Source organism: Haliaeetus leucocephalus, unplaced genomic scaffold (genome assembly GCF_000737465.1).
Source record: "Haliaeetus leucocephalus isolate CR32 unplaced genomic scaffold, Haliaeetus_leucocephalus-4.0 Scaffold751, whole genome shotgun sequence".
Taxonomy (NCBI): domain Eukaryota; kingdom Metazoa; phylum Chordata; class Aves; order Accipitriformes; family Accipitridae; genus Haliaeetus; species Haliaeetus leucocephalus.
In genome coordinates, this window is record NW_010973187.1 from 7649635 (window position 1) to 7672363 (window position 22729).

At 40.1% G+C, this 22729-nt stretch overlaps 1 protein-coding gene across 2 annotated transcripts in view; it reads right to left on the bottom strand.

Annotated features, from left to right (window-relative positions):
- Positions 1-5191: 5191 nt before the first annotated feature.
- MAGI2 (membrane associated guanylate kinase, WW and PDZ domain containing 2) overlaps positions 5192-22729 on the bottom strand; it is a 770034-nt gene continuing 752496 nt past the window's right edge. For both annotated transcript variants that reach the window (XM_010580933.1, XM_010580932.1), the window contains one exon: positions 5192-6997. In XM_010580933.1, coding sequence (XP_010579235.1) covers positions 6198-6997 — 800 coding nt within the window. In that variant the 3' untranslated portion in view covers positions 5192-6197. The remainder of the gene's footprint in view (positions 6998-22729) is intronic.

Genomic DNA, 22729 nt, shown 5'->3' on the forward strand with positions numbered 1-22729 from the left:
ATCTCCTCACCTCTGGCACCATCCCTCTCTTTGTGTTTAACCAGGCCTTCTACTTAAATAAATTAATTCTTTTTTCAGAAGTGTAATCACTAAATATCCTTTCTTGCTGTCCCCAGAACTTGCAGTGCTTTGTTGCAGCATTTGTCATGTTTGATAGGTCATCTTTCTTCATTTTTAAGCTTAGAGGTTGAAAATAGAGCAGGTCAGCAAGGGGCCACATCACAGAAAGCCCTGTCACTCCTTCTCTTTCTCCCCATACCCTTTCTTGCTTATTTTTTCAGTTTAAATATCTTCTACCTTAAAAACGCTTACAGCAGTTCATCTGTGGAAAAACAATAGCTTTCTGGATCAGTCTGCATTCTTATGTGTTTTTTTTCCTGAGAGGGACAGCCACCCATCTCAGGCATGGATATTTGGGAAGTTCCTGAGTGGGAGTGGACGGTGGTGCTCCAGGCCCCTGTGTGTGCAAGTGGGAGCGGGTATGTGCGCACTGGTGTTCCCCCAGCTGTTTAAAAGAGATATATTTGTACCTTGTAAGCAAAACTCTCCTCATCGATTAATTGAACTGGCAGAGTGACTTATTGCCATAGAGACACTAAAGGCAGGAAAGGACAGAACATCATTTTTAGATTGGCTATAATTCAGAGATATTGCTTATGTTACTGTGTCTTGACAATATATTTTTTAAAAATTGCTCTAAGCGTAGGTGCCAGCTATGGAGATAAATGTGTGATCACGTCATTGCTGTTAGAAATACCAAGAAAAATATTCTGCGACTCCGAAGGCTGGACTGAGCATGCCTGCACTGGCTCCAGGAGGGTGATGGTCTACACGGAGCCCACGGGTACCTGTTGGGGCGGTGGGGAGAGGCTGCTGCTCCAAGGCAGAGGCCAGTCCTGGGTGCTCAGCAGGGGACATGCGGGCTGTCCAGCAAGGGGCTTGGGGCATGGGGCTTGACGGAGTCCTGTCCCCTCCTGAAGCACAGCTGTTCTTGTCCAGATGGTGCACTGGATTTTCCTTTGGGAGTAATGGCTAATTAAAAAGGCTCACAGTTTCGATGACAGCTGTGAAGGTAAAGGTGATGTTCGGCTCTGACGTGATCGATGGTTAAACAGCCTTGGGAGTCCTTGAGCCTAACAGACGTGGGGGTGGGAGCCCTGCATGACACAGCCATGGAAATTCTCTCCAAGTCCCCTATTAGTCATGAGAGTAGGCAGCCTGCCTTGCCTGTGTGGCCTTTATAGGAACAATTACAGAAAATATCCTAGGCATCAAGGGGACAAGAGAGGGAAAGGACTCTTTTGGAGACGTACAGAAGTGAACTGTGAAGTGAATCCCTAATGAGATCAGTCATCCCTGGGCAAGTCCAAAGCCTTCTCTAACTTGGACCTCCATGGAAGTGTACCAAGAAACTTTTTTCCCTTCACACCAAAGCTTCCCTCCAAGCAAGGAGAAACATGGAGGGTGACATCCTCATTAGGTGAGGTGTGCTCTTCTACTTATGCCTCTGCAGTTCTGCCCCAGGTTTCTGCTGCAGCAGTGGTATACAAAAAGAACGTAGTGACTAAGACAGAAATGTGCCTGCAGCTTTGCCTGTCCTTGCCTTTGTAAAATGAATTTGGAGACTTCCAGTAGAGATCATAGCATGTTGCAGCCACAAAACCTGGCCTGAATGCTTGGATCACTATCGGTACAGACATTTAGCTATAATAGCATTGATGAAAAAACATTATTTGTATTTGCAAAGAGAGTTACTGGCTGCAGGTAGAGTTAGTATGTCTAATCAGTAACTGCTGCTGATTTCTGGAGGCCAAGGCAGATGATTTGGATTAGGCTGCAATACAAGGTGTTGGGTATGTCTGTATGTTTATATGACACCCAGGAGTATGTTAACGATTTGTCCAGTGTGAGTAACTGGTCATGACACCTCTCAGCAGAGGTGTCTAATGTGGAGCTGCTGAGATATGTAAGGTAGAGGTTGAGAGTGGCAAATGATGTCAGCTGGTGAGAGAGGGCCAGAAGGAAAGAAGAAAAAAGAGGAAGACAAAGTTCTGAGGGATAGAAGGGGAAAATGGAGAGTGGAAGATTCAATCCACTGAAAGATGACAGTACTTATCTCAGAGGTAAGATTAAGAACAGGAGCAGTGGGGAGCTGTGAAGGAGGAGAAGAGATTCAGGATAGATCTGGTGGTGCTGCGGGCACCTGGGATGTAGAGGAGGCTAAGCATGAGATGTTCATATTCAGCAAAGATGGCGCAAACCAGACTGAAGCTGATCTTCGATGGAGATGAGAAATTCTTGGCAATGGTGGTTGGCTGCACATTCAGATGGGAGATGAAAAATATCAGGGATGAAATGGGGCTGTGCTTGAACTTCTGCAACCGTTCCTAGCAGACAGCTATCCACACTGGTGCCAAATGGTTGGCAGACTTACCACTGAGGCCATGGAACAGGTAGATATATGGGTGACAAATGTCCCTCCTGTTTAGGGGAGGGTAGCGTAGTGCAACCAGTGCAGCCCGTGCTCTGTTGTACCTAAACGAAGAGCGCTCTCAGTCCAGCAACTTTCTGGAAGAAAACATGGCATCTTTGGCGACACGCTGTGGGAGTTGTTAAATTTTCTGGCTTTTTTATTAAACTTGTTTGAAGATCTGCTCTTCCAGCAGGGTCTGCAGTTTGTGTGGACTTCCTAAAGCTACTGAGCAGAGGAATCCTTGGAGAGACAGTGAGCCCCAGAGGCAACATTTGCCACGGATTAAGAAAAGGACTGCACCGACATCTGCCTACAAGCTTTTACCAAAACTCCTCCCCAAATGTGCATTGCTGATCACATGCAGGCAAGTTTACTTAAGCTGATGCATTGGAGTTTGGAGCAGAGAATCTGCGGCAAAATAAACATCCAGTTTGCTGTGTTATTGCATAGGTATGAACAAGTAGAAAAAAACGGGGTCATAAGAATGGCAATGCAAGGCAAATGCTGTACTACTATGTTTAAAAGAGAAAGGACATGTTATTACCAGAAAAAGTTAGACTGGGTGAGGCTATATGGTTTCAGCACGCTTCCCTGTGATACCTCTGGGTATGAATCAGGCCCATACTCAGCTTTCCAACCATGAAAATGGTGGCTATTTAAAGAGCAGCAAGTACTTTTTGAGTTTTAAAGATGCTTCAAATTTGTTATGTGTTTATTGTAATGAAAAATGATGTTATTATTTCAGCTGGTTGAAATTTTTTGCGTGGAACATTAATCTTCTGAAAAATGAGGCTCTGCAGAAACTGACTCAGAGTGTATGAAGGCAAATGATTATTTTTTTAAGAAAATTATATTTTAAGAAAAAAGGAAATATTTATTTTTAAAAATGTCATATTTGTTTGAAAAATATCAGTAGTTTTCCAGCCAGCACATCTTACAGTGCCTACAGTCTGTAAACTGGTGATTTATTTTGCCTAACTGAAGGTAAGGAGCATTTTTCTGTTCTCTTCAGTGAGGGATGGATTAGGCCCCAGAAGAGACTGTCTGGTTACCATTATTTTTACACCCTTATAATGTTTTCTGAGACGTCGTTTCTGTAAAGTAAACTGGAAATCAAATTATGTCCCCTTCACTCAGATTGTAAAAAAACCTTTCTAGGGGTAGAGCTGCCAGATGTATTTTGTACATATGGTGTACGCTTAGAAGTTGTCTCTCAGTACTGGGAGTCTGGCCACCCCAGTCCTGTGTCTCCTGGGACTGGAAGGAGAATAAGAGTTCAGGCTTCACCAAGGGAGAGATTTCTCTGCATCTGTGTAGCCTCATACACCTTAACTTGCCTACATGGAATTTGTCTGGTCACCTACATGTGTATTCATAAATTGTACCCCTCTTTGGAGTAAGAAATCAAAATGGAGCATTCCCCTTTTTATTTAATTAATTCTATTCATATGCATGTAAAGGATTGTTTCTTGGTGTAACACTGAAGCCTGTCACTCAAAATTAATGCAGACTATGTACAATCAAAAAAAAAAAAAGATTTTTGGATATATATTTTATTTGACAGTGGTTTAGAATATCATACAGTAAACAAGATTTCTGTAAAAGTTAATTTATCCATAGTGGTGCGTTTCATAAAAATAGTTGCTCACTTACAGCCTTTCTGTGACTATTAATACATGGAATTATATTTATAGAGATAGAGCTGTACAGGGTAAATTCACAGCTAACACTACACAGAAATATTATTTGGAATGGGGTTTAGATGATGTGCTGTCTTCACAGGTTATCGATTACAGCCGCATAAAGCAATTACTGCACAAGGAGTAGCTGTGAACTGTGCAAATTAGAGTTTATGCAAGCATAATCTCAACTGTTTTTCAGATTTCATTGTTTGCTTTCTTTATACATAAAAATAAGATACTGGGACGTGCATCTACACTACAGAAGCATTGTCCAAAATCAGATTCAATAAATTAATGGCAAATTATATTGGATTCTAGTTCAGGGGATAAAGATTTTTTTTTTTCATTAAATAAGAGTTTTATAAACAGCTACATGGACTTGTGCTTTTTCAGAAATTATAAATGGATTTCTCTCTCTAAAAAAAATTGTTTGAAAGCTGCAAAATCCTTGACTTGAGGCTTTTCAAATAATTGGACAGGAAGAAACACGCCTATAAATTTCTCAGTCCAGTGCAATGTTTGAGACATACAGTAATGTGCTAATTTCTTGGAACAAAGCCAATCTCAATCTAATTTTTCAGCAGAGCATGTGAGGAACTAAGATTGCTAGAGAACATTAGTTTTTAAATATGAATTTTTGACAGTACTTAGTTTTATGATTTTTTTTTTTGATTACCAATGTATTATTGCCCAGGATTTTCTTTTAATTTTGACAGACAAATAAGCATATGTGCACTTACATAGACACAAACGCATCTTTTTGAAACAAGATAATGACTGATTGACTGAACTCGGAGTTATTTCCTGTGAAGGCAGACTGGAATGTTTACCTGGCACTTAAGGCTTGAAATTCAAAACAGACAAGCAAGAAAGATAAAACCAAAAAAAGAAAAAAAAAATGGAGGTAGGGAAGAAATGATAAAATGGAAACCATTTTAAAAATGGAGATATATCGAATTTACTGAATGAGGACACTGACAACTGTATTTCAGAAACCAGTCTAATTACTGTTAACGTGTGCCTTAGAGGCACCTGCTCTGCCAAACTGAGGGAATGAAAGGTGAGAGTGTCCTAACTAAATGTAGATGGGTATGAAACATAGCACTGTTGGTAAGTGAAGCTCTCGTTTTCTGCAGGAGGGAAAGACCTTTCCTTAAGGAAACTGCAGCTTTTTCTCTGTAGCACTCTTCCTTTCAGTGCAAGGGCCTTGCAGGTGTCTGGGTTTTGAGCCTGACCAATTGGTTTGTGTGCTACCTCGCAGGATTTGGGGAACCTGTAATAAATCGCTTTCGAGAATAATTTGCAAATACAACTCCACCCTAACTCCTTTCCAATGTACAGAAACATGGTTTGTTCACAAAAATGGCAGTAGAAATGGTATCACAGAAACTAATCCACTGGATTCCCCACTCCTCCCATAGCGCCCAGTGAACTATGCTACAGGGTATCATGTGGACTATCCCAAAGCATTAACAGTGGAGACGTGTCATGAGTGTACAGTTCCGAACGATGCTTCAAAGAAACCCTTTAACCCCTGTCTAGATATGTCGAGAACAATTTATTTACAACATTTTAGCTCCATGAAAAGATCCTCTCTCGGTTTCAGCTTGCTCCGTGCAGTTTTATTTAAGGCGATGTTCCAGTTTGTGATTGCTCTAACTTGTTCCAGTTTCTTGATATAAAGTTTGAATGAAATCCAAGTCCTTCATGCAGTGGGAAAAAAAATGCTAAAGCTACACTGCACTATTCTTCTCTGATGTACTGTCCTTCATATTGTTTTGGTTTCTTCCATAGCTGCCAAAGTCCCTAAAATGGAATTGGGACTTTAGGGTCGATTTTAAATCTCCGTGTTGACTATATGCTTTTGAACTTATTAGATACTGTGCACATTGTCATGGAATTACACACTAATGTTTTCATTCCTCAATGCTTTGTGTATATGTGTGATAGTTAAAATAAATTAAAACAAACCAATGTGAGACAAAAACTAAGAAGAATGTTCTGTGTCAGTTTGAGACAGTTAGAGGGCAACAGTCCCTTGCTTATCTGCTCATGGCAGAAGTACCAGACTTCAGGACGCTAGGTAGCTTATCCGAGCCAGGGATTTTCCACGGCCCTGGGGAGACCGTTGCCTTTCGAACTGTGGTGTTGGTGCTGCGAGTGCTAATGGAGTGGAGATGTCCCTTCCTGGGGAACTCGCCGGGTTTCCCATCAGGGTCCCTCTGGCTGTGGTCCATATCACTTCCAGGCGAGCTGCAGCGGTTGCTACTGTACGTCTTGGCAGCACCTGTATCGAGCTTGACATGGTCGGATGCTGCAGCTGACTTCTTCTCGCTGCTATCCGCGGATTTGTGATCTTCTTTTTTGCTAAGAGATCCTCCTCTCTTGCTTTCCGGCTTCCTCAGCCTCCCAAACTGTTCATCACTGGTTCCAGCACACACGTGCTCTCTCGCGCCAGCCTCGATCATAATGCTGTGTCCCACCGCTTTGCTTTCTGAGGTGGGCCTGCCACCATCAGTGGTCTTATTTTTGCCTTCTGAATATCCTTTCCAAGAAGCCTCTTCATGCTTTGACCTGTCTACCTTTTTAGGACTTGCTGACCTTTCTCTTTGTTCTCCTAACCTTTTCTTTTTGTGACCGTTCACCGAAAGCTCCTTTGGTTTCCTTACATCGTGTTCCCTCTTGATATCCCATGTTGGCTCTGGGCTTATCTGGTGAGAAGGGTCAGAGGGTGGGGCTATGTGTGATGAAGATAATGGTGAGATTATGTCATCGAGGGAAAGAGCTACTTCCGGCAGACCTGGGGAGGTGGCAGAGGGAGCACTCCAGGAGTTTGGTTCGTCTGTTGTAACAACAAAGAAAAGGGAGTTAAGGGCGTATTCAGCAACACAGGGCGTGTATTGCATAGGCATATGTATTCTGAGCAACATCAACATCTGAACCACATACCGGACTGAAACTCCTCTGTCTTAGGTGAGGCAAAACTCCCAGGGGAGTCAATGGGGAGTTAAAAAAAAAAATCTTCTCCCCCCTCCCCCACCCTCCCACCCCCCGCCAAATAAGAAGAGTTCAGGAGAAGCAAGAACCACAGGGTTGGTAACTGCGAATGTTGGAAACCTCGGTCTTTTTTCATACAGATTCTTCTTTCCTCTGCCTACGTTAAATTATTCTTAAAATAATAAAGGCACGTGCTCATGAAATCAAATTGCCTCTTTTGTAGCCGTATAATGGATTTCTTAGCTGGGCAATATCAGGGCTGTCTCTGAGGACAAATGAGAAGGACTTTCTGCCATCTATTAAACATGTCCCTACGAGCATATAATAATTGACAAGAATTTGTAGCTCAGATAAGGTCATCATTGAATTCTGTCTCGTATTTTTTCTAAACAGATATAATATTGCAGTGTTTATGGCCCCACAATTCTTACAGGGTACTTACAAAGCTCTGCCTTTATATCACAGTGTCAGCCGCTGAGTCTCTTGGCTGTGCATTTTGAATTTCTCCTGGTTACTTAGCCTCAACACAATATGGTTGGACTGTGCAGATCCTGTTTAATTTAGCTAAATAGACATCTCCTTTGCTGAATCATGATGATTTGCCTAATCCATTGGTACAAAACAGAATATTCTGAGATGTCTTTCTCTTGCATACATGATCCTCATTTCTTTTGATTAACATTCCAGCAGACAACAAATCCATCATGACTAATGACAGCACGACTATTCTTACCCATCTACACAGAGGTTAGAGAAATCACTGAACTTGGCTAATGTCATTCCCTATTTAGCACCATTGCCTGGCTCTGAATGGTATGAGCAATAATCTGTCAGAGATGAAGGACTACCTCAGGAATCCATGGAAACGAGGTGGAACTTGTGGCAAGAGCTGCATATTTCACGGGGGAGAAAATGTAACCTTCTAGCTGAAAAACAAGCATGGACTTCTGCAGGTCAGGACTAGTATCTCTCAGTGATATCAACTGTCCTTTAAAAGATACATTTATTTTTCTCAGTGCTATGGCTGCTTTCAAATTATCATGAAGATGCACATCATCTCGAAAAATGGAATGGGTTTTACTGCCCAGCCTGGGATCTGCAGCTTGCTTGACTGAGACGGCGCTTTTAAGTTAATAGCTTGATTGAGTGATTGCTGTCTTGCAGATAAAAATAGGAGAGACAATAGTGAGGTGGGTGACGTAAAGGGAGGGAGCAGCGTGGTTAACTGAGGAGCTATTTACTTTCCCAGATGGTGTTTGTCATATGCTTTTGCATAATGAGCATATGTATGGAGAGGATTAGCATTTGAGAGGGGTAGAAAGTACAAGTTCTGTGTAAGACAAATAAACTTTGAGTTGAGAATCTAAATGGGCTGAGGGTCTCAACTGAATTTAAAAAAAAAAAAATAAAAAAAAATCACACTTTCTTACCCTCCAGTTAAGGCTGAGTAATGTACCATCTGCTCCCTGCTTGGCACTTGAGCATGAAAAAATAAAAAGAAGGCTCATGCATGTAGAGTGATCAGCACTTAGGAGCTTGCCTACAAAAAGCATCTCCTTCGATGGGCTTGTTCTTTACTTCTGCTCTTCAGTGCCCCCCCTCTGGTCCAGGACCACAGGCTGTGCCTGACGGGGGAGGCGCAGACCCCACCCCAGCTCTTTTTGGATCGGAAATCCAAGGGATTTTGGTTAACACTTGAATTGGGGACCATGCATAGGGTCCAAGTCACTTTGCCTGTTTCTCTAAAACTATCCCAGGACTCCGCCGAGCAAGATGAAGCTGCCTGTGTGCACCAGCAAGGTACCTGAGCCAGCACTGAACAAGTCACCTCGGGCCTTGGAGAATTTAGTCTGTGCTTTTTATGGCCTTGTCACACCTCACCAGGGCAGAGGCGGTGCCGACCGTTGGCCTGACCAATGTTTTTCACTTAACTACAGTCTTCTTTCCCAGTTGTCCACAAGATGGTGTTTTTCACTGAGTGGCAGTGAAGAGCAGTAGGCCATTACCAGATCTTGTGCAAGGCTCTGAGAGTATCTGAACTTACAGAAATAGCTTGTTACTTTGGGAAGTGTCAGCTGCACACCTGTAAAAACATCAAATGGTCTGGAGCAGCAAGATGCTTTTGGGTAACAAGATTGCTTCTGTGCAAAATGTGCCACTATACCCAAATCAGCTGTTTCTTGTCCAGGAGGACAAGCCAGGTGGCCACCATTCAAAATCAGGGTGGCAAACGCCTCTCGTGGCTCCTCTGAGGCATGAAGGGCAATATTGTACCAGTTATTTGTGGGACACTCAGGGAAGGAGACCTGGGGGAGAGTGGCCTGCTGTTTTATTCCCTAGAGGCAAGAGAACCAATTTATTAATGGACTGTCCCCCTGGACAATTTTCTTTTTTTTCTGTTTTCTTTTTTGGAGGGGAGGGAAAAAACACCAAATGTTGGAGTGAGAAATTGTAGCTGCTTAGAACCTACCTCAACAAAAGTGAATCAATGTATTTGTTACATGTAACGATACATAAATACAGATATCTATAAACTAGGATGTGCAATATCATATGCATTACTGTATTTCTGCCTCTCCCCTAGAGAAAAAGACAACCTGCCTCTGCCTCCCTCTAAGAAAAAGACAACTTGACCAACTAAACAAGAAGACTTGTAGCCACAGCTTAAAGGGAAATTTTGGCTGTGGGAGAACCCCAGATGGGCCACAGACTGCCATTTGTTTAAAATACTGTGCCTGGCCTTCTTGCTGGGGAGGCGTCTATATGGGCTGTATTTCCAGTGGCTAGGGGAAAAAGCTGCCATGAAATAAACTATCATTCATATTCTGTGGCAATATAGTACTTGCAAGTAAGAACTTGACAAAATGACTTTCTATAAGGTTTAAGTACCATCAATCTGAGACAGTCAAACCCCCACCAATGCTTTTTCTTTCAAATGAAATGAAATTATGTAGAAAGTCATCCTCAGCCTTGGTAGACGTTAATGTCAACAAGCCATTGTTGCAATATGTCACTGGCTGGTGAGGAGAATACTGATGTGAGGGCATTGTAGCTGACTTTCCTCTAATGTTTGAATATTAAGGGAAAAATATCTAAATTACTAGAGTGGAGTAAAGTGCAGTAATGTAAGTAATTAGTTGCTCAAAAGAAAAACCTTTTAAAGAGCTGTGTTCAGGCCATAAGGGTTCATTTGGATTTGTTCAACCAGCACTAAAATGATTGCTTTTCCATAATAAATATAAACAGGAGAAAAATGTAAAATTTTATTCTGTAGAGCAACTAAACTAATGATTTCTCTTTATGCTTATTCTGAGATTATAGCTGCATTTTGGAGGCAGTTATTAATATTTCTGAATAAATATTTTTCCTTTAGTTTTTAAGCTTTATGTAAAACCTATGTGTTAATTGTGAACATAACTTACTTTTACTGTCTGTTATTCCAAGACCTCAAAACATTTTGCAAACATACTAAACCAGAGACAGAGCAACGATTTTACTTTTTTTTCCCTTCACCTCTAGGAGGAACAGAAGACAGTATTTGTTTAACAGACCATGAACTACTAATGCCCAAACAACTTACAACCAGAAGTGAAGGATATCACATTCAGTTGAAACTGCCGTAGACATTTAGGGACGATGTAGTTTTAAATTTGTTTTTGACTTTGTCACTATGGATATCATCCTTACTGTGGAAGAAATTGTTTTTCAGAGGTATACATCTCACTGAAGGCTAATAGATGCCTTCCTCTCTTCTTTGAAGGGAGAAAATCTCCCTTGACCTACTAATTTAGACAAGATAAATGAGCCAGGAGAAGCACTATAATCTGTCACTGTGATGGCATTTGATTTGTTGGAATTTAGTAGGTGTCTTCTGGGTGGCTTTTAGCTTCCACAAGCTACTGTCATGCAGGTTGGTGGCACTTCTCCATGGGATGTGTAAGAATGACTCACCTACGACCTGTTTCGCATAACTCCCATGGAAGGAGTAAATTGCTAACCGAGTAAGAGACACCAACAGGCACAAGATCTTGAGTGTGTAGGAGGACAAGTAGGAGATGAACACAGCCATTTTGGAGGAAGAGTGACAAAAGGAAAACATCAGGAGCAGAAGTTTTCTGTCTAAAGGCTTTTCTGTTTGAGGTAGAACTGCCATGTACAAGAACTGTTTGCTTTGCTACGTCAGCTTACGCACGTTCAGTGGAGTGGAAATGAGGGTACTACTCTCATGTGTCTGCTTGCTCCTCTCCTAACTAAAGCCTGGTCTTCTACCTGGATCCAGTGCTTGCTGATGGCTTACATCTGAACCACTAGCAAAAGAAACCTGGCTTTTCTGCTAATGGAGAAGAGAGGTCTGTCTGTATTGCTTTCTGAGCATTGCCTAGGTACTAAGTAAGAGGAAAGAGCTCAGCCTCCTGATAAGTTTATACCATTTCCTGCAATACTTATGTTTTCTTTACAGGTTGTCCTCCTAAGATTCTGTCAAGTCTAATCTTGCTGTGCATATCTGCTCTGCCAAGACCTCAGGTCAAGAGAAGTTAGACCTCGCATTTGTGACTAGGTTCGCCTCTTGTATCAAAATATTTTAAGTAATTTCTTGGTAGTATATCAAGAATGTGAGATTTTTAATCAGGTAAAATTAATCATAAAGTACTAATATTAATTTATTTAATATTTAATAGTAATGTTAAGACTATTAAGTACAATAAAATCTCAGTGCCTTTTAAATTTCCAAATTATGTGAATAACTAACAATATATTAAAGCTTTGAACACTTTCAGTAGTCTGAATGAAACATTTCCTGAAATGTCTAAGCAGCTGTTTTCGTATCTTCCCAGAATTATTCTCCTAGGGAATCAAAGAGGTTTTGATTAAATAAAAAATATGGTGCCCTATTTTTTTTCCCACTTTCTGTCTGAAATTATGTATTGCCAGAAGGTGGCAAACAGTTCTTACAGATGCTGCTAATAACGAAAATGGGACAAAATTGTCCCCTGGTGAGTATCCACTAATGTTGGCAGTGTTACACCAGGAATGCATTTGGCTCTTTCTCATTATAGCTTGACATGTCTGTGATGTTCCTGATTGCATTGGTCTCCTGCAGCTTGTCTTTAACGCTCTCTAAGGAGGGATATTTCAGAAAATTTAAAGAATCTTTAATCTTTCATCCTGGAGCTTCCACAACACAGGCATACAGCACCCTTTGTATCCTGAAATAAATGATTCTCTGAGGTTTTGATGGTTAGAAAAGCTCTTGGAACCTTCTGTCCAGCTGTCAGCCTCATACAAATTTGACATGATATGCCTCCCTTTCCCCCAGCCTCTCCTGGAAAGTGAGTGGCAATGGGCTCTGCCCCCACCTTACTGGCTCCCTATACTTCTGGCTATAAACTTGCACTTCTTGTTAATTATTCAATAATGCTATGCAAATGTTTTCTCACAAATTACACTTTCCTTGGCTTAAAATGACACTTTGCTTGGTTCCCCTTCCACTGCACTTCGCCATGTTCAGATCCCTCAACACCAATAGCTCTGGAAATAAACATCAATGGATTTAGGTGCCTTCTGCTGTGATATGGTCCTTTGTTTGGTCAGTCACCATGGACACATCCATTAGCACTGCCCTTACGCTTTTTTTTTTAAGCTATGATGACAGTGTGCTATGGGTGCAAAATGTTGATTGTATGTTCAGAAATGACATACATGCTATATACAATTACAAAACCAAATCCAGATTATACTCAGTTATTTTGGCATATGAACTACTTTTCCTTTCCTACACATGCAGTGAAGTGATCTGTTTGGTATTGTGAAGTCTTGTTTCTGATGCAATGAAAACCTAATCTAATTTCTTGCTATCTTAATGTAACCACATTCATTATACTGCTTGCCTGGTTGTACTCAGAAATGTCATGGTGACTTTGAATATTTATAGTAGCTTTGCTTAAGAGTGGAATTTTTCTGCTTTCTAGTGATTTGGGTTTTTTGACTTTGCACATTTGTATTTATAAAGGTTGAGGATGGTTGGTGAGGGTAACCACAGTGAGTTAACAAAGTAATGAAAGATTACAGGAAAAGAAACATGCAGCTGAGTGCCTGCATCTTTTACTTCTGAATTTTGTGCTTGGCATTTTCAGAAAAGTAGAATGATTAGTTAAGAAAGACTGATGTTTGGAGTATGAAACAATGCCGAGCCTAGCCTCTGTCACTGAAGTCATTGTGCATTTTTATTTTTGTCACTGGTCTAATATTGGAACAGGGGGGCACTCCTACTACTGGGAGCTATTGGTGGCATGGCTTCTGCAAGTGTCCAGAAGAACTGAAGAGATGTGACTGTAAATGTAGGGTAAGTGAGGAATATTTTTATCTCCTCTGTAAACTTCAAATGTTTAATTTTACATCCAGAAAATTCAGAAAATTCAGTCATTGACATATTCCAACACCGGAAAGCGCAGCTCTGCTTCCTGTTTTATTCACTTCCCAGTGCCATCGATACACCGATGCCCTACTTCTTTTCATGTCACTAATCATTACTGATGAGCAACATTTTAATTCCTTTGGGTTCTTTATATCCATCTTCTATTGTATACGTTACCTAGATATTAAACGGAAGATGCCCCAAATATTTTTACAGCAGAGATGGTGTTCATAGACTCCTTGCAAGGGCCATCTGATGAGACTTTGAATGGTCTCATCTCAAGTAAAATTCACTTTCATCACCATCTCTGTACTCTGCATGGAGGTTTGTTAGAAAAAGTGCTTTCATGTTCAGAGATCTAATTTGAGAATTATTGAAACACACTTCAGAAAGAGCAGATTGTTAGTTACGCTTGGAAGACCAAATCTGCAGAAGCTCAAAAGATGGTATTGCTTGTTTTTGGAGCTAAGGGAACGGAGAGAAAGGGAAAATTTAAACTTGGGGCAGAGAGGGCAAAACTGCATATTGCAAGGAAAAGATTTAAAAAACCCTTCAGAAAAATGCTGAATGTTTTCTTGAAACAAGAAAGTCACACACATTGATTTGTGTTGGCTTTAATCTGTAGAAAGCGCTATGGAAGAAAGCACTTTTCAATTTTATATGTAATGTATTCTTTAAAGATGGTTAACAAAGAAACATGGAAAGTGATTGTTCTCACTTGGAGAGTTCCTATTCTTATTGTGCACTGTTTCTGATCTTACACTATACCCAGTGCATCCTCAGTAAATCCCTTCCCCCGAGTTAGTTGTTTAATTATGGCACTGCTTCACCAGTGTTTTACTGTCCCAATCACTTGAGATAATAATTTAATTGCCGTATAGAGTCAGAGAGAGAAGTGTCTCAGAAGACCTCCGGAAACAGATGTGTGCTCTGCTGTTGAACACGCACACAACTCATGTTGGGGAGCTCCTTCTGGGAAGCCCTTTTGGAGGCTTCCCAGAAGCTGATCAAAGCTGAGTGGATGGACACAGAGATCGACACCCATTGCCCCACGTCAGGCCCTTTTTAGCAAGCATGGGTCACTGCAAATAAGAGGCCTGAGACCTTTCAGCCTAATACAGGAGATAACTAATGAATTCAGAAGCACTCAGAGTTTCTGTCCTGGAGAGCAGGTGGACTGGATTGTCTCCAGGACGGGCATGATCTTGGGCTGCTGCTTTAGCCCTCTCCTGGTTACCCTGCCCTTGTTCACCCCTTAAATATAAATCACATCCACAAGCAATTCACTGTAATTTTGTAATAATGCCTAAGCTCTGCATCATTTGGCTCTCTCCAGTGACATCGGTCACTCCTTACAACAGGACCGAGATAATTTTAACACTGCCCTTAGAATACTAAGAATAAAAAAGGGTAATTTTTCTATGCAGAAAAAACCTACCTAAAGTGCAGAATAGGAGACGGAAAAAATAACCAAGAGCCACACTTACAAACAGGTTATATTTCAGACCTGAAACAGCTAAATTAATTTAGTAAATCAGTTTACTAATTTATGGTAATAGTCTTCTGGCTGTGAATCTTAAGGCCAGATGATTATGAGTACACAGTTTATCACTCATTCCAAGACCCATTTTAGCTTGTTCAATAGATACGGATCTAGTAAACAGCCCTATCATGATCACTAATATGAGTAAACTTGGTAAATTTGATTTTTGCTGGAATCAATTTAATGTATCTGCATAAATGTTACAGAATTACTCACTAATACTGTGAACAGCTGAAATGAAAACTTGCAGCCTGTACAGTGCTTTTATCCTCCACAGCCAGCTCCTCACTGCTGCATCAGTGTTGTCTACAGACAGGCTAAGTGCTAGTCTTGAGTGATGCTGCTCTAACCACGCATTATCATTCACTAGGTCCTTCAGGCGGTTTGGTACCCTTTTTGAAGTGCTGAGCATCTCACACATCTATCAGATCAGAGCTACTCAGGCAAAAGAACCTCGTCCCTTCAGTAAAGGTTTGTTTTGTTTTTTTTTTCTGTGTGGTCAGGCAGTAGAGTAGAAGCTGCAGAAACCTCAGCAGTTCTCTTCCAGAGCCATGCTGGAGCTGGCAAATCTACATTGCAAGTTACTGTATAATTAAAAAAGATAATGACTTTAAAATTAGTTTTTATTAATAGAATTAAGCCACATTAAGTCATAAAAGGTGTTCATAAATATGTTAATAGAATGTGTGGTATTAATGAAAAACATTCTGCAGAGACTGAATAATTTAAGAGTTGGATATTACACACTTAATTAAACTTAAATATTAAAATCATTAATTACCAGAGCTAAAATGGGTGTTAACAGTAGGCATCACATCTTGTCTGGTCAATAAATAGCTGTCATTATTAAAGGTATGCAGATAATATATAAAATTTATGTAATAAGTGAGGAATTCTGAGCATTTTGACTGTATATGAAATGCCCCTAGAAAGTTGTTTCTGGCAGGCGCTGAGTGTTGGCATTTCTCACTTAAGTTCTCAGCAGGATCTTAAGCAAAACACATAACTTGGTTTGAACGCATCCATATTTACAAAGTTCATGAATAAGTATTCCCGTCCTGCTTAGGGTAGAAGCTGCAGAATTAGTTTAGTCTCTCTTTAGCAAACTCTTTTCAGACTGGAGGCTGCTGGGCACTGAAGGTGCAGAGCTGACCCTGGGACCACGCTTGCTGTTGGGGCTGTTGTGGTATCTGATACCTGTCGGATGCTGAGACAATTTTCTCTGAAAACTGTATAATGAGATGGAAGTGCACAAATAAATGAATGTCACATTGTATATTCAGCTCATAATGAGTAAACAAAAATTATGTGTTGTTAGAAAACCCAGATGTTTAAATTTCTGGGTTGTGTATGTGTTGCTGTAGCTCAACAAAATATAACATGCTCTATGGTCATGTTCATTAAGCTTCGGTTGGAGAGTGACAGTTACCTGATATTGTCAAAGTAAAAAAATGCATTTCATTTTCTGAGGTTTTTTTCCCAAGCTAGGAGTAACAAGCTATAAGAAAGCTCACAGAAGCCACGAGCTCTGCTAACCTCTCCCCGTGGTCAGACCACAAAGCATCAGCTGGGAATTGCACCAGGGGATGGTGGAGTGAGAATGGCAGAGGCAGAACCAACTGCAAGTCCCTCTAAGGACAAAGTTTGCCTTCTCCTCTCCAATGGCTGGAATAACAGTTTTTTATGTCACTCTCTATGTGACTATTTAGACTCATCAAATTTCTGATGCCAATGACGAGAGTCATAAGAGGTCCTGTTAGTTTAATTTAGTCTTGGGTATCATAGCATCAGGCTGCTGGCAAAGCTTTTCTGATACAGCTTGATTGCCTCTTGTTATACTTTTGTATAGCTTTTTGTACTTTCATGGCTGTGCTTTTGTCCCTAAAAGGGCTGATAGCTGTTTATGGATTCTTTTGAGCAAGCTAAAAAGCCGGACTTTTTACACCTGGATAACCACAGATCAATTAAAAGATCATGTATATGAGTTCAAAGCCATTGAATCCCAAGTTCAGCTGATATTCTTAGAGGTGGAGTCTTTGTCAGGAGGAAGCTAAAGTGTTCTTGTTCATGTCAAGCCAGAGGAGGACATGCCATAGTTTCCGGGCCCTTCTAAAGAGTATGAAGTTTGATGTCTCCAAATCACTATGTACTTAAAAATGTCGATGAGTGGCTCTGCTTTCCTATGGGGAAATGCATGTCATTGCAGAAAACTGACTGTGCTGAAGAGATTTTCAATCACTGGAACAGTCTGCCCAGGGAAGTGGTTGAGTCACCATCCCTGGAGGTATTTAAAAGACGTGTAGATGTGGTACTTAGGGACATGGTTTAGTGGTGGACTTGGCAGTGTTAGGTTAATGGTTGGACTTGATGATCTTAAGGTCTTTTCCAACCTGAATGATTCTATGATTCTACGTGGAACCAGTTTTAGATCCCTTGGAGTCTAGCCACTGAAGTGGTTGCTGCACAACCTTCGTGATGAGAATTACTGGGCCAGGCCACAGGAATAACGGTTTGTGCCTTCATACAGTTCTCTTTGAAACGTAGCTCTATATTGCAAGGGTACCATGTTAGACGCATAGGGAAGCTAACTGATTAAGAACAAGCTGGAACGATGCAGTCTTGCTATTAACTGGAGGCCCGTTGCAAATTTGCAAATGAAAGGGACTGTGAAATGAGCACCAGGAAAGGGACTTTACGGTATGTTACACTGCAACAGCAGAAGACTGGACTTAATTCTATTGCAAACTGCAAAGACACAGTAAGTGTTACTGAAATCCCATTTTTCCTATTTATTTGGATTACCTGCAGAAAGGAAAAACTGATGCTGTGGAGACAGAGGGGTGGCTGCATTCTTTCAGGCCCTGTATTTTAGGTGCTTATCTTCTAATATTGTCAACAGGATGGAAATACAGGAAGCCACAAAAAAAAAGTTAGAAAAAGGTTTGTGGGTGGGACTTTTCCCTTCTCTGGCTGGTAAGTCTGCTTGCCAGTTTATGTGAACAAAACTAGGGATAATGTTTGTTCATCTGTTTTATTCACTGTAGTTTAGCTGTAATTATCTACACTTTACACCATATTAGTAAATCTACTCCAGAATATTATATTATAATAATTAAACCTTAGTAATAAGAGAACTTGCTCAACAGCCTTATTATTAAATATTTGCTCAAATGTGGGGGGACACTGCCAATTTTGGTGTGGATTATAATGCATGTGGATTAGTGAGGTTCTGCTTTAATAATAATACTGAGTAGTCGACTAGGAATTTTAATCTTTAAAGAGCTTTTCAAGCATTATATAATTAATCCCCATAATACTCCCATGAGATAGGTAAGTAAATATTACTATCCCCATTATACAGATGGGGGAAGTGTGGATTAGAGAATTCAGCTGGACTGGCCAAAGACACTGGGAGTGTAATTGCCAAAGCAATGTTTAGGACTATGGAAAGAACTCGGTATTTTTGCATTTAAAAAGTAAGGAAAAGGTATCGCTTCCCTCAAAGCTCGAAAACATTGCCACAAAACTGAAAATGTCTTCCCATGTGTGCCTCTTTCTTTCACAACTGTATTTTCTGTTTCTATATCAAGGGATACCTATGTAAAAGGTCGACATATATTTTAAAATAGAAATTTGCTGTAAGACAGAAATAACTATACGCACCCACATATACATACACTGTTATTTAACAGAAGTATGTTCTACTTTCCTGCCAGCTGCTACATATTTATTAAATACTAAAGACATGTTTGTAAAGCAAGTGTTAATATTCAATTTTGTCCTTGAATAGTTTTTACCCATAGCAATAAAATAGCTAGAACCTTTGGGAGCCCATATTCAAATTGCCTGACGGTTTAGACCAATTTTATTAACCAGTATTTTGAATTCATTTAGTTAGTCCTTTTTTTTTTTTTTTTACACACCACAGGTTCCTGAAATTAAGTTGGTATTGCTAGAAATAAGAAGGTGGTATTGGAAATGCAGCAGGAATATGAATGAATGTTTGCAGTTCCACCAAAGTGGTCACAGAAGGAAAGGGCACTTTTCCAAAATGACTATTGATTTTTGCACTCACATCAGATGAATGATATATAGGGTAGTTCAAGTTTCAAATAACACCCAACCTCAGCTCTAGAGATTTATAAAATGAGCATTAAAAATAGGATGAATTGGATTATCTGATCAGTACTCTGAACAGGTAGGAGTATCTGGCTTAAATGTACAGGCCGAGATGCTGTAGCCATTTATTAGACATACATAAAAGCTTCAGACATTCTAGCAGAGTTAAAGAACTAGAAAAATGCAGTCTGCAGCTCACCGGAGATTTCTGAAGTATTTAACTGTATTCAAACAATAAAACCACAGTATAAGCTCCCAATTTTTCATCTATTTTTGCAAATATAAATGCAGTGGTCACTAGTAAGGGCTACCAAACCCATGGTGCAAGGAAGCACAGGCACGCATCACTTGATCTGGATATACTTTCTAAACCACCTTCTAGCACCTGCATCTCTCCTGTGCTATATCTAACTTCAAGTAAGCCTGCTGATCATCTGCCGTAAGTGATTATTTATACAAAACGTAGCAATTTCTATTGGAGAAATGTGGACTCATAACAGACTGTGCTATGATGTTATGGTAGGGCCCTCTCCTAAGGGATGTTGGAATGGTCAATAATTTGTTTTACATCAGGAAATTTGACTTACACCCCTGGTCTAGTGAATGGTAGCACAGCCACAATTTTGGTTGGGAAAAGCCCCATTGAAGAACTGGCTCTTTAGGAAAATCCTTCTCCTCAAAACCCTTTCATTAAAAAGACCTGAAATGGAAACATTTTATAACACACATATTTTCGTTTGACCTGATATTACTTTGTTATCAATCATGTATTTCAGTTTTGGTGTCAACCCAAACTAAATTGCTTTTGATTTTTTGGATGTATTTTACCAAGAAAAAAATTCTGTCCTAACACTTCCTGCCAAATAAATAATCAGAACCATTCACAGCTGAGAGACTGTGCAAAACTAACTTTAGCTGTATTTACAGAGGATTTACATTTCTACTTATTTCAGGAAAAAAGGCTTATTTCATGTGTCCATTATGCTATAGGAGGAAAAATAAAGAAAATGCATAGAAAGTTGGGGTTATAAATATATAACACTTGTGGTGGGACTGCAGTTTACTGAAATTCCTGTGCTTGACAACTGAGACTTGCAAAATGGCCCTAATGTCAGCCTGGATTTTTAACCTCATGATGTCTCTGAACTACTTTTAGTGAAGAACAAAGCAGAAGTAAGGTGAGAATTACTGCAAGGAAAGGTGCAATTCAGATTTCTACATGATGCAGAACTTCTTTGTTGCTAGGAGGTCTCCGATGGTGACATACATGATTGAACTATATGGGTACAATTTTCAGATGGCCTCTAGATGTGTCCAGCTCTGCTCTAGCAAAGTATAGCGACACATCTGTGTTCAAAAAATTCTTATTTGTAGACACAAATTGGAAATAAGCTGTAACTGGAAACATATGCAAGCAATCGATTCAATTACCTGGATTTGCGTGCACAAGACTGGTAACTTAAGCACAGTTTAGTGCCTGGGTGCTGGGGACAGAAATTCTGTGGGCATCACACTGGAGGAGCTGCTCGAAGCTCAAAGGATAGGAGGATACCTTTGGGTGTAACTCCATTTCTATTTCCAATCTGTCTACTTCAGCAGTGTGAGCCTGGCCTTATAATTTTAGCAAACATACTGCATTGTGCAAAGTCAACAGCAGACAGACTGAATGCATCTGAACACTTCTGCGTTTTCTGCGATGACAGCAATCGATAAAAAAAATAGAAAAAAATAAGTTTTTCTTTTCCTTTGCTTTCCACGTATCATTTCTGGGCCATGACTCTGTATTACAAATTTGATGTATCTGAACAATTTGTGTGGCTGAATCTGATACATGAAGAAAATAGCCTGAAATCAAGTGCAAAGTGCTATGTGTAAATTCAGCATAGCCACTGGGTTTAAAAAACAAGTATTGCCTTACAGCATGTTCCAAAAAGTCTTCAATTTTACATTAGTTATTTCTTCCAGAGGCTGCATATAGATATTGTTTGAGATTAGCACCTAACTTCCATCTTCACATTACTAATATTCTGGAAGCCAAGTATCATAAAGAAGGGGAAAACTACGGCTTTGGTTCTCAAAAGTTTAAGATTTTCTACCTGAAAAGTCATATTCAGAGGATAAATTTCTGTCATGAGAAAAAGCGGATATATAGCAGACCTATGGCAGCGTTTCTTGTGCTAGCAGCAGTGTTACATGAAGAGCCAGTTATCTAGGATATTAAAAGACATTTGTAAAATCTATAGCTGCTTTGGTATCTAGGATAATCAGTTATGAAAGAAAAGTCAAATACTGTAGAAACTATTAAGCGAGCTAGTGTGTAAGAAAAAGTTGGAAAAGGCTCTATTAACAGTTGTGAGAAACGAAAGTGTATTAGAGAAAGATAATATACATGCAGAGTTTACAAACCGTGTCTTTAGGGTGGCCCAATAAGTAGAAATATGGGGACCCATGCTTGTCACTTTTCATGCACATGGAGAGACTGGAAGGTACCATTCCTAAAGGAAGGGGAGGAACAGCCTAGGACCAATCATTAGAATTAACAGAACCAGTGACATACAGATATTTTACTATTGTTAGAGCAGAGAATTCTTAGTAAGTTTAGAACAACTGAGTAAAAAGCTTACATGTAACAGGAAAGAAGTATTTCTGTAAAGCTAAGACAAATAAGCATGCTGTAAGTCTAAATATTAGTGGATGACTGAAACTACTGTGCATATATATATATATATACAGGATGTAGGTTCACCCAGACCCTGCATGTGGAGTACATCTTGAGGTGCTTTCTGAAGGAGTCATAACAAATCAAAAGCAAAGGGTTTAATGCATTTCAGAACTGTGCCAATTTATTTGTATGAAAAATCCTTGTATTGGTATCAACTCTGACATTTTTTGGTTTTGTTGGTAGGGTAGTGCTGAAACATGAGCTGAGATTTTGTTTCTCCCAGGCCCTTCAAAATTGACTTACTGCTAAATAACTGGTAGCTTTTATCTGTTAACCTGCAATGATTTTGTGTATACTGAAACTTCACTTTTTGCGTACAGAACTTTTCCTCCCTTAAACAGCCAAAACTGAATCTAAACTCTAGTTCTGTAAAGTCACCCGAATGTCACCATGGGGTGAGTTTTGTACATTATTTAGCATCATGTGAAGCAACAGAGATTCCAAAAATGCACAGTGCAACCTCAGGACATGTCTTTTAACAAAGTCAGTCAAACAAGGAGCAGGGGAGAGAGGGAAAAAACCACCGTTGTGTAAATCCAGAAAGCATTAACCAGCCCCATGACACAGATTCCTTGTTCACCAAACCCCAATGATTCTGGTTCTCATGGCTCTGCGTGTGTTAGCACCACACCGTGACCTAGCACACTCAGGGTCAGATCCAGATTTCCAAGACAGGGCGATGGAAAAGTTTTCCAAAATCTCAGTGTGAATGGGCTAGACTCTCTAAAACTTACAACTTTCTGCAGGAGCTCTTAAGCAACTGAAAACTAAGTGAAAA